Source organism: Pantherophis guttatus, chromosome 1 (assembly GCF_059756535.1).
Source record: "Pantherophis guttatus breed Tessera chromosome 1, ASM5975653v1, whole genome shotgun sequence".
NCBI lineage: Eukaryota > Metazoa > Chordata > Lepidosauria > Squamata > Colubridae > Pantherophis > Pantherophis guttatus.
The window spans coordinates 103,130,694-103,143,144 of record NC_142063.1 but is presented as its reverse complement, the minus strand read 5'-3'; the positions used below and the strand labels follow the sequence as shown (position 1 = coordinate 103,143,144).

Genomic DNA, 12,451 nt, shown 5'->3' with positions numbered 1-12,451 from the left:
ATTTTGCAAATTAAGTCATTAGAATTTGCTATAGCTTTGATTCCTTATGGACAGTCTCTAGTGATAACTGATAACGGATGAAGATTCCATCCCAGATCCAGTAGCACAGCAGCCCCCAACCTTTGGGGCACCAGGGACCAGTTCCGTGGAGTTTTTCCACGGACCAGAGGGGGTGTGATTTCATGTGCTGCCTGCATGCTGCAGATGGGGCTTCGCTTGTTTGCACAGTCTGGTTTCTGGCATGCCGTGCCCCGGTGCCAGTCCATGAACCAGGGGTTGGGGACCCCTGCAGTAGCATTTGCCAACTATCAACCAGTGCCAACATTCTCTGCTGGGGGAAGGTTACTGAAATGATGGCAGTGGATCAACATTGTTGCCTTTTAAAGGAAACAGATTGTATGGACCTTTTTCAATTAGGCCAGTTTTGAGATAGAGATGGCCTCAGTTACTGTCCTGGATGACCTGTGTTAGGACCTGGATAGGGGAATGTGTGCTTTTCCTAGTCTTGTTTGATATTTTGGTGACTTTTAATACCAGCGGGAAACTGAGACAAAGAAGTACTGCTTTTCTGTTTCAGCACCAATGTTATGGAATAGCCTCAATTTGGAATAGCCTCAATTTGGCTGGCCCTCTTTGTAGGTTTTCCTCAAGCCCCTATAGCCGTGATGGTGAACCTATGGCACGTGTGCCAGTAGTGGCATGCAGAGCCATCTCTCTGGGCACACCAGCTGTCGCCTGTTGCTCTTCAGCTGCCCTTCGCATGCACATGTATGCGAGAAACTGGAAGACCATGTGACCACACGCATGCACACACTGGAAATTTCAGCTTCCCAGCGCACACATGAGCGCCGGGGAGCTGCTCTTCTGGTTTCCAGAGCTTCCCCCCCCCCCATGTGCGCACTCCCATTTCAGCACTCAGTGCCGAAAAGGTTCGCCAATACTGCCCTATAGTGTTGCTCTCCAAGCCTGAGTAAAGATGATTTGTATTTGGGTAGTGAGCCTTCCCCTGATTTGAGCTGTTGTTGTCATCTTTTATTCTCTATTTTTGTAATGTTGTTTCATTTTTAATTTTTATGTAGGTTATGTTTTACATTGTATTTTTATACATTGAAAGTCCTTTTTGATTGTGATGATATACAAGTGTTTAATAAATAATGCTGCTATAATTTGCTATTGCATAAAGGCTTGTTGAGAAACATTCCAAATATAATAGGCAGTGCCTTTATTAGGCTAACACAAAGGTCATTTAAACCATGTGACTTTTTAAATAAGTACATACACACATACATATAAATATCCACTCCTCTCTCTCACAGAGGAACTCTAAGCATCTTTTTTTAAACAGATGGAGACAAAAATGACTGATGTTGAAGTGGTGGAGACTGTATTTGGACATAGTCTGAAGAAGAAATGTGTGTGGGGGAAACCACAAACATTCAAGTTAAGTTATGTCAAGAGTGATGGTTTTAGGCTGCCTTGAAACTCTGTCTTCTGAGATGAAAAAAGAAAAACACTAATTACAACATTTTTAAAATAGTTATTCAGAACTACTTCCAGAAACCCACAAAACACCTCAGTAGACAGAAGCTGAAAGAAACTAAACTGCTTTTGTATTTTATATTATTTTAGATAGTGTTTTGGCCAAAATAAAGAAAACCAGAGGCAAAGGGAAGAACAAGTACAGAGGATATACCTATCAAGAACAGAAGCCTCCGATTCAAATAATAGAAGATTATTTATTTCCAAGGGAAAATCCTCCTCAAGCTATTAAATTCAGCTTTCTATCAGACCAAAGCCAAGAGTACCATGATAGTATTAAGAAATATTCCAAATGTTATATTAGGAATATCTTTATCAGGCCAACACAAAGTTTGCAATATAATAAGCAACATCCAAATATGAAAAATAAATATTTTTTATTCTCTGTGTGTGGTCACGTTTAAAAATTAATAGCAAATCACCAACTACTAGAAACACAGGTTCTCAAAGGCAGGCTATGGAAGTCTATTCCACAATAGTAGAATTTTGTCTTTCTAGTTTTTGAACCTGTCAGTTACTGCTATTTTCTGTTTCCTTTGCTGAAGGTGCCATGCTTTTTAATTCTACTGAATTAACAGTAATTAAAGATAGATCACAAAGTTGATTTAAATTCCCAGATGCCGAATTGTAATGCTACAACCCATTTGGCCCTGATGACATCAGACCTCCAACATGAATTTATGTGCAGTTCCGAAACTTTGCTCTTGCCCTTCTGAGTTATTCTATAGGAATCCAATCTAAGCATGTATTGTACTTTTGGTTGTTGCTGCCTTCAATTCAGAGTTGACTCCTGGTGATTGCCTGGACAAGAATTTTTGGCAAATGATTTGCCTGCTTTCTAGGGCTTAGAAAAACTTTCTGGCTCAAAGTCACCCAACTTGCTTTGTGCCGAAGCGAGACTTGAACTCTGTGTCGCCCAGTTTTTAATCTGATGCCTTAATTACTACGTTTCCCCGAAAATAAGACAGGGTCTTATTTTCTTTTGAACCCCGAAATAAGGGCTTGGCCTTATCGGGGGTCTTATTATTTCGGGGGTGCAGGAGGCCCCAGGCGGCCTGCACACTCACGACTGGGAGTCCGGTAGAGAGACATTCCCTTCGTGCACCGCCATCAAGCCCCTCCCCTCCCATGGGGTGTATGTAGAACGCGAGCGGCCCGAAGGCACCAAGCTGTGCGAGTGCCTGTCCCCACCCCCACTCGCGCGCCTCCCAGGCCTTACCATGTTGATGTGGTCAAAGCCAGTGAGCACCAATTCCTTAGGGAGCTCGTAGCCAATGCCACCGGCGCCCACCACCAGCACCCTTTTCTTAGGTATGATTCAATTTTACTCATTATGGTACTATACCAACAATAAGTGTTGTCCTTTTTTCCGTTTGAAACTTCATTAGTCTCAGCCATCCACTTAATATTTGGTTTTGTTCTATAAATCAAACAATGAACCGAATTCCTTTTAAAAATCTATTTAGTAGATGATTTCATAACATGGCATTATTTTGACAAAGGGTCATTGGCCAGGACATTTTCAACCCATCTGAGAAACTGATCTTCTTCAAAATAGCCTTGATAATTTCATAGAAGAAAAAATAGATTTAAGTACAAAACAGTGCGACTATCCTCAAAAGTTCCTTCAGCTAAAAATCATCTAATAGCGTTCATGAGTTCATAAACCATCATTAAATTACTGATTATAGTTTTGGGAACTATGAAAGCTATCAGTCAACAGCATGTCGGATTTTAGACATTGTCCTTTCTCCTATAAGACCCACTGGTGGGCTTCTGCAGGAAGTTGCTGCTTTTATCAGAATGACAAAGGCAGCAGTACATTTGTTGTACAAGGGCCACCTGTTTTGTATGTGCATACAATGTCATTTCACAATGCACATGAAAAAAGGCAGGTCTTGTGTCGCAATGCCACCAGGCTGCTTTTGTCATTCTGTCCCTTTGTGGCTATGTGCTTCCAGTTGTTATAAGTGGAGTTGAGGCTTCAAACACATAAGTAAGAAAAAAGGTGCAATTGTTTTCAGATTTTGTCTTCTTCAGTCGATCAGCATTGCAAGATTACACTATATCACAACAAAGCTCAGAAATCTAAACCTCTGGTCCTGGTGACCGACCCAGATTGGATCCTGCATTACATCATATCATGTGGTACTTAGAGATTATGCTGGGCCATCATAATTATAAGCAAAGAGCAAATGTTTTGGAGGACTCAAAACTGCCATTCACAAAAAGAGCAGCATCTTATAAATCATCAAGTATTTCCAAGGAAATAGACGAACAAAAAAACCCATCTGTAATTCATTTTTCTTTGTTAGCCTCTCCTGTAGAAGCATCTCAAGACATCAGAGGAAAGTATAACTTAAATTTAAATAGACCATCCATCATACCCTTGAGCCCCTCTCAGCCAGTATCACCACAAGTGACTGAAAGGAAGATCACCCACCAGATTGTTCATGTCATGCTCTACAGAAGAGCTCTGCTTGCCAAGAACAATTAGGTCTGACTAAATCTACCTTTCACTTCATTAGGAATCTTAATTGCTCAGTTGCTAGGTGAAAAACTAACTTCTCCTGACATGCCATCAGTCCTACTAATAAAACCTAAAATGTAGCAAAAATAGTAATGTTCTCAGGCCATCCAGGTCTAGCCCAGACTGTGTACAAAAATATTAGCTACATTGGCCCTCAGATCTAAAACACTTATTTCCTATTTTCCAAGGATTGCATTCCAAGACCTTCTGATTTATTTTCAAATATATTGTAGTGCGCAAGGAAGATTTATTTTTAATGTGCTGTGGCATTCAAATCAAAGGAAAAACTATTTGCATTTTAAAATAACCTGTAAGATCACCTAATTTCATCAAAATGATCTAGAGGATACATTGCATGTATGCTGCTTTAATGCAAAAGTCATAAGCAAGCCTTAATGATTTCTTTCATATTATCTGCCATTGATAAAAGAAAACTAAAATTGTTAGGACACACTGTAGAAGACAAAAGAAAGGCAAGCAACCATGCAATTATGTAAAAAGAAAAAAAATACATTATGCCATGTTTGTTTTCACAAAAAAACAACCACCCCAAAATGGGAAATTCTTATTGTTAACCCTTTTTTCCTGTAGGCCTTATGAATTCAAGCACTTTGACTATATTACAAACTCTTAATTCTGTAAGGAAACTCATTGCTTCCATTATCAATATGCTATTTAACAACACCCCCCCCCTTTTTTTTTTTAAGTCAAAGTCGGACAGAGGTAGCAATTCTTATTAGGATGGGATGCGCGCGTAGGTTTTTTTTTTTTTTATCGTGTATTTTAAAATTGTGGCCTTGTTTTATTCCAGAAAGTACTATAGGCCTGGTTTTAATGCCTTGAAAACCGAACACGTGTTGGCTGCAGCAAAGTGCAGGTCTGGCCTTTATTACGATGAGTGAGATTTTTTGTGAATCGCGCTTCTCCCCCCCCCTCTCCGTGCTCCAATTCCCGGGCAGGTAACATTCACATCTCGGAAACAAACCTTTCCGATTCTTCCCCCTTCCTCCATTTTCGCTAACTAATGAGGAACAGCGTTAATATTTCCGTGGCTGGGAGAAACGGCTTTTTCAAAAAAAAAAAAAAAAAAAAAAGCCCTAATCCTTATTGCGGTATTAAATATCGGTTTGAGGCCCTGGAGCTTAATTAAGGTTGCTATTGTTACTGTGTCCTACGCACTTCATTTCTCACGAAGCTCGACGTTTTCTTTCCCACCAGCTTCCTCTTTCCCCAAAAGCGAGACTGGGAACAAGCCTCGGCTTTGGGGTTGGTTGGGGTTTTTGTTTTTGTTTTTTTAAACCCGCGAAGGAAGCCCATAGAAATGGAATCCTTTCTTGGCGCATCGCAAGACCCGCGCAGGCACCCAGCAGCTGTGCTCTTGCAAACAAAAAGGGGAAAGAAAAAAGGCGCCCTTTGCTGCTGCTGCTGCTGCTGCTGCGGCCGATCCTTACCTCCTCGGCGCGCAGGCAGAGGCAGCCCTGGATCCCCCGCGTCCCAATTCCTGCCGGCGACCAAAACACCCGCTCCCTTCTGCTCCGCGGCGCCTCACCATAGTCCCAAATTCGTCGGCCAGCAGCATCTCCTCGTAGAGCCACTCATGGTCGGTTGGTCGGTCAACGGCGCCCGTTTTTCTCGGGCTGGCGACTTCCCAGCTTACCCGCTCCGTAGAGAGAACCCCTTGCTTCGGACTTCCCACTCCCACCCTGCAAATTGTCACTCACTTTCTCACCCACCCGCCACCACGCGCTGCTGCGCTGGACGGGCGGGGGAGGTAAACTGCAACTCAGCACGCGCAACAGCAGCCCGGGCTTTTTTTTTTCTTTCTTTCTTTCTCTCTCTCTCTCTTTTTTTTTTATCTTTTCTCTCAGTCTCCCGCCCGCCAAAGGCGCGGTCCGGAGCTCCTCGTCTGTCCTGGGAGCTCTACTTCAAGCAGCAACAGATTGGGAAGGGTGGGGAGCCCAGCGTTGTCAGTCGAAAAAAAAAAAAGCAGAGCAGCTGTTTCGAGGAGTCTCGGGAGCAGGAAATGCCACAAGACTTAAATCCAACCACGTCAGGAAGACCGCGCGCGCCCGTGTATGTGTGTGTGTTGTGTGTATGTTTGAGAGAAAGAGAGAGAGGTGGTAAATAAAATCCGGGAGGGATCATTATGTTCTGGAATGGATCTTTTTTTATTATTATTATTTTTAAAGCCGAGGCGGCTTTAATCGCGTTAACTGTGAAAGAAGGCAGGACTTAGCCGAAAGGAATATAAACGTTAGTCATTCAGTGCCTAAAAGGAAGATAAACATGAATCAAGGGAAAAAATGCCTTTCCTCTGTTGGGAAAGCGGTTTCCTACAGCCGGTGGGGCGGGGGGGTTGGGTGGTGGAAGGAGCTTTCGGCTGGGCTGCCTTCCCTCAGAGCCTCCCTCTGTTCTTCTTCCAGGGCTTGAAAGCCCGCAGAATAGAAAATAGCAGAATCGAGCAAATAAAGGACTTGCTACCCTCTACCGGACAAACAAGGTCGAAAAGCTGGTGCCGGTTAAGAATAACATATGAATGGAAAATGTATATAGAAACAGAAGATTCTGGCCAGGAACCACGCGGAAGTCTCTCTCAGGAACGCTGGCTTCGCAGCGTCTTTCGAGAGGCACCGAAAGCCCGTGCAGGCGAAATGCCCCACGCGTGTTAGTGAATTGTGGGCGAAGGAAGTGCCATTGGAAAGCCCCAAGAGTGCTTTATCAGGGGTATTTCTCCGATGATGTTTGGAATTCAGCCTCTTCTTAGGGAGCCTTCTAGACAGAATTCCGTACAATTACCGGAGAAAAAAATGCATTGTGCAGTGCAAATTTCTTTCTCGTGGATTTTTTTTCTGGAAAGAAAAAATACAAGGTGAAAGAAATAGTAGAGGAACGCATGGAAGGAAAACAGACCTCCCTCCTCCAATACCGAGTGGAAAAGGGACAGGACAATCTAACCTACTGTCATCACTTACATCTTATCCTGCGCGTACCTAAGAAAAGCTTATTTGGAAATATCAGCTTACAGTATAGCATTGCAAATGCAGGGTAAGCAGTAGTAAGTTTGCAATTTCAAGATCGGTTATGATTTTTTTTTCCTGTTCCATAATTGCATTTACAACTTCGCAGGGATTTTGGAATGCAGAGGTGGGCCTATGTGTTGCATGATGCTTTCAAGTTGCAACATCAGTTTCTTTCGTGGAGTCTGCTAGGAGAAGCTGTATGCTACTTATATAACTAAGCAAGAAAATCAAGGTGGTTAGCATTTTGAAATCTGAGGAGAATGGAATACAAAATCGGTTAGATTTTGTGCTCAAGTAAATTCATCTTGGGAAACTATGAAACTATGAACATGGTCCCCCAGTATTGTATGAAGCCCCAAATCCCTTCATGGGTCTCCCAACACTGAACAGTTATATGTGGCATATTTTTTTGTTGTTTTGAAGTAGGCAAATACTATTCTGCTTTAAAATAGGCTTAGGTATAAGACGAAAGTCCTAACAACCACAAAAAAGCAGAAAATCCCAGTTCAACTTGCATCATCATCCCAACATCACTGCTTCCTTCTCTTGGCGATTATAGAGGGAAAAGGACTGGCTTCTTTCATTTTAATCACATGAAATATGCAGGAGCCTCTTTTTCACTGCAAAAAAGCTACTTAAGGAAAGTGTTGCATCTAAGTAAGCCATCGCAATACCAATTCCTGGTATAGCTATAGTTAGAACAATTAACAATGGAATGACTTGCCTCCAAAAGTTGTGGTTCTCCAACACTGGAAGTTTTTAAGAAGAGATTGGATAACTGTTTGAAATGGTACAGTACAGGGTTTCCTGCTTGAGCAGGGAGTTGGACTAGAAGACCTCCAAGGTCCCTCCCAACTCTCTTATTCTGTTACATAGCTTGGCCCTTGCACATAATTTAAATGTAATTTTGAAAAATAATCCAATCTAGGAGCACTACTTGAAAGATAGTCACGGCCCAACAATTTGCTTGGAAATCCTACCTGGAAATCATTCTGCATGGAGTAGAAATACATTTACAAGTAATTGCCTAGATTAGCTATGACCTTCTCATACCCTCCACCAGATGGACAGATAACAATAGAACCAATTTAAGATCATTCTTAAAACAGAAAAGCTCATGCGCTATGGTGTTCTTACTAATGAACATTATAACATGAGGATGAGAAGGAAACTGGAAATATTGATTGCCGACTGCACATTTATCCATGATTAACAGATGAAGCTGCCAACCGAAAGGGGGAAACCTTAATCCAGTGGTTTTCAAACTTCCCACGGAACCCCTTTAAATACCTTTTGTTGCTATGGACCATTGCCATGGACCAACAAGACTTCATTCAAATTTAAATCATAACATTTCTTCAAGCATTCACGGATCCCCTGTGACCCCATCGTGACCCGCAGGAGTCTGTGGACCACAGATCAAGAACCACTGCCTTAATCTATTTGCACAATCTGCAGAGAGTAGCCACATACTTTTTTTCTGGACCCAATATAAATATTTGCAACAAAGCTTCCTTCCTGCATGAAAAGTTTTACTTCTGAAGAGTACACTTTTTTTATTTCCGTTTCCTTATCTTTCTGGCCATTCAGGAGTGTATCAGGTACATATATTAATTCTACAGGAGAGTATGATGTCCTTCAAAGTTCTGAGTTCCTGGGACAAAAATATAAATTTTACTGTACAGCTTGAAAGCCAAAGGACTGGTCTACATTCTGCAGCTAAAATGCGTGCAGAAAATAACTAGTAATTGAACTAAACAACTGAAAGTGAAATATGTTATTAATCCAATAAAAGAAGAAAAGTAATTTTGCTTAGACCCCTCAAAGCAAGATGGCTGTCTGTCAGGGATTTTAAAATGTCAAGAAGACAGCATAAAACCTTTGCCCATTTTATATGCCTTTCAGCTGCCATCTTGACTTTATTTTTACCTCCTGTGGACCCTTGACCACAAGACAAAAGGGTATCAGGCAGTAAGGCTAAGAATCACATTTTCTGAAGAATTTTCTTAAATGAAAATTAAATCTGATTGCATTTCAGTTTCAAATGTATTAAAAGCACTGGAAATTATCAGTAAAAAGAAGTTGACCATCAGGTTTACAAATGTTCATATATAAAATATGGTTTAAATTATTCTGTTTGATTTGAAATGGCTTTACATAAAATACTAACTTTTAGAAAAAGACTCTTATATTCTATACCTATATACTAATCTTATATAGAAGTCTCCTGCATAATCTACTCTTGTTTTATTGACCCCTTACTATTTTTAATCTTACGTACAAAAATTAATGGGAAATTAAAGAGACCTATAAATTAATGGAATATATTGCTGTAATTTTCCCCCTCTGTACTGAGATAACACACTCACATGAAAAAGCGAACAAGCCATCTAGGACTGCATAAATGAATGAGACACTGCAACGCTAAATCAAACTTAAACTTACTTAACTTGTCTCATGGTAACTGACACAATGAGACCTCTGCAATCAAACTTATATTGATTAAACAATGAAAGGATACTCTCCGATAACTAAAATAATTTATTCTCATTTGCACGACTGAAAAGAACAGTCATTTATTTAATAAACCAGGTGATGAGTACAACAGCTTCTCATCTCTAGCCCACCCATCCATGCGTAATTCACCCCTGAATGAAATACGAATCTTGTGTTTCTACCTTTAAATGCTTTCGGATGAAGCTATTGGCTAAAATGCTTAAAGGCATCATTCAGAGAAGTGAACTCTGTAAAAGGTGTCGGAAGTTGTGTCTCTTCTGATGGCACAAGTGAAATGAAATCCTGTCCTGGGTAGCTAAGAGGTTTATTTTACAGTTCAGAAAACAGACAGTGGCACAATTATATTGGTTTTTCTAATTGCAAAGTTGCCATAAGTCTCTCAAGTAATTAAAGGAACAAAGAAAAAAAAAGTCACAAACAACTTTCAGTATCCCAAAAGAGAAGACAATTCTCTCTGGAGAATTACACAAACCAGTCCTTTTCCAAGACCTTAGGAAAATTTTAATACTACAATAAAAAAGTAGCATCAGATTAAGTACTCTTATTTGTTAGTATTCAATAAATTCTGTCAAGCTTAGCCACACAGAATTTTACAAAAGTGCAAAAACATCACAGCTGATCTTATAAAACTGGAAAAATTAATATATCTGTGTTTTGGAAAGTAAATGTGGTATTATAGTGTATGAAAATTCACTATAATGCCTGTAAATTCTGCCTACAGGTTAATAGAATAAAATATTTCAGCTAGGATATTTTTTTCATTTGCAATGGATATTATTTAGAGACTAGGCTCACATATGGCATTAAAATTAGTATTTTGTATCATATTACACTCCAGTAAGATCTGTTTACATTTGGCAGTATAAATTGATTTTGTTCTGCCTAATTTCCATTTTCTTTCCAAATTAAAAGCACTTTCCCCCAGATATACATGGTAATTTCAATTTATCACACCAATTAATTTTTTTTATTTCTAGACATAGAATTACTGCAAATAAAACAGTCGTGTGAGATGTAAAACTGAGTAGTACATATACTGACCTTGAGAAAACTAACTGTCCCTTACTTTGTAATCCGGTACAGCCTCAGGCCCAAATATAGATGTAGAGAGAGTATTATAAATAAATATATAAAGAACAGCTGACCATACTTCTAATCATTATTTGTTAATTATTCATATACATTATAACTTCCTTGTCCTTTAAATATATAATCAGTTGATTTCTCCTACATTATTACATGTTCCATACTTTTTATTCTTATGCAAAGCAGCTTTTCCTTTTCTCCTAGGATCAGTTTAAGTATTTTCCTCACTGCCATTATTAATATTCATGCCATCCTATCACAGTTTCTGTGTAGAAATAGAAGCATCACAACTGATGTTAATTACAATATAGAAAATCCCAAGGACAAGAAACTTTACACTAGGTCTAGAGTCACCTTACTGGGGAGATGGACAGCAAATAAATTTAATAAATAGTAATAATAATAATAATTGTACCCACCTAAAAGGGGTATTATTTTTGTTTTGTTTTGTGCAATAAATGGTTTTGGTATATGGCCGAATAAAATCATTGCTGCAAATAATATTAGTAGTACTAATACCAATAATATCCATTACAGAATCCTGGTGCCTCCAGCTGTGTCTCTTGATGGGGTGACACTGGCGTTGAAAGACCAGGTCCTTGTAGAGAATCGGGGAGATGATTCTGAAGGTAAAATGTAATAACTCTTACATAAGCAAAGATGCCTGAAATAGTCCTTAATCCTTGGGAAGCAAGATAATATGAAAAGGCTCAGGTGGGCTGTATAAGAGGGAAAGGAGGTAAAGCACAAATAAGGCTACATGGAACTTTTGAAAATTACCCTAAAGCTTCAATTAGTCCAGAATGTTGCAGCCTAATTATTTGTGTATACATAGTGACATGAGCACATGACACAGTGCTGTGGATTCATGCCCTGGCAGTGCTTTCACATTAGTACAATTCAAAATGCTGGTTTTGCTCTACATCATGGTATCTCCAGAAGATCTCCTGTACCTAGTTTTGATCTGCCCATTGTGAAGTTCTTGTGAGTACTCATTGGCAGTGTTTTACATTGGTGACAGAAGGTGAATGAAGGCTCCCAGACATTGTTTTGCTGTTGTGACATTGACACTTTGATATATTCTCCTATGAAATTCAAGTAGCTCCTAACTTCCTAGGTTTTAGGTAACTATTAAAAACCTGAATTGTTCAATGAGGCTGAATGTGACAATATAATCCAATGTAATCCCAGCAGATTGAGCTAGCAGGAACAGTGGGAACCGCTACTGGAAAATGTAGTTCAAGAACAATACTGTGAGACGGCCATACAGTTCCCTTTCCCCCCAGTTACTTCACAAATCTCTCCATTTTTAATCTGAAATAGCAATAGCACTTAGATTTATATACCGCTCCATAGTGCTTTGCAGCACTCTCAGAGCAGTTTACAAATGTCAGCATATTGCCCCCCCCCAACAATCTGGGTCCTCATTATATCGACCTTGGAAGGATGGAAGGCTGAGTCAACCTTGAGCCGATCAGGATCAAACTCCATGCTACAGTCAGAGTTAGCCTGCAAATACTGTATTCTAACCACTATGCCACCATGGCTCTAAGAAAGCAACTCTTACTCACTTCATTAGGAGTTACAGGCATAACTTTGTGGCTATAATTACTAGCTGTCTTTTCTTAGAAACTTAAGTTGCTGCTGGCAGAGATGGGGAGCAAATTGCAGGGCACCGAAAAAGCAAATGAATATAGACATTCACTGGTTCACTGAATTTTAAATTATTTCTATATATGCAATACTGTCTGGGGCTATC

General features: G+C 39.9%; 1 protein-coding gene across 7 annotated transcripts in view; it reads right to left on the bottom strand.

The window, feature by feature from the left end:
* The window catches only part of OSBPL5 (oxysterol binding protein like 5), a 133,091-nt gene extending 126,926 nt beyond the window's left edge, over positions 1–6,165 (bottom strand). Inside the window, exon 1 of one of the 7 annotated variants that reach the window (XM_034416918.3) lies at positions 5,521–6,165. Coding sequence is in view for 1 of the 7 variants with exons in the window: in XM_034416916.3 (XP_034272807.2) it covers positions 5,619–5,648 (30 nt within the window). In the remaining 6 variants the exon portion in view is untranslated. The remainder of the gene's footprint in view (positions 1–5,520) is intronic. The other 6 variants (XM_034416916.3, XM_087879906.1, XM_060687724.2 and 3 more) reach the window with 6 other exon arrangements.
* Between the last annotated feature and the right edge of the window lie 6,286 nt (positions 6,166–12,451).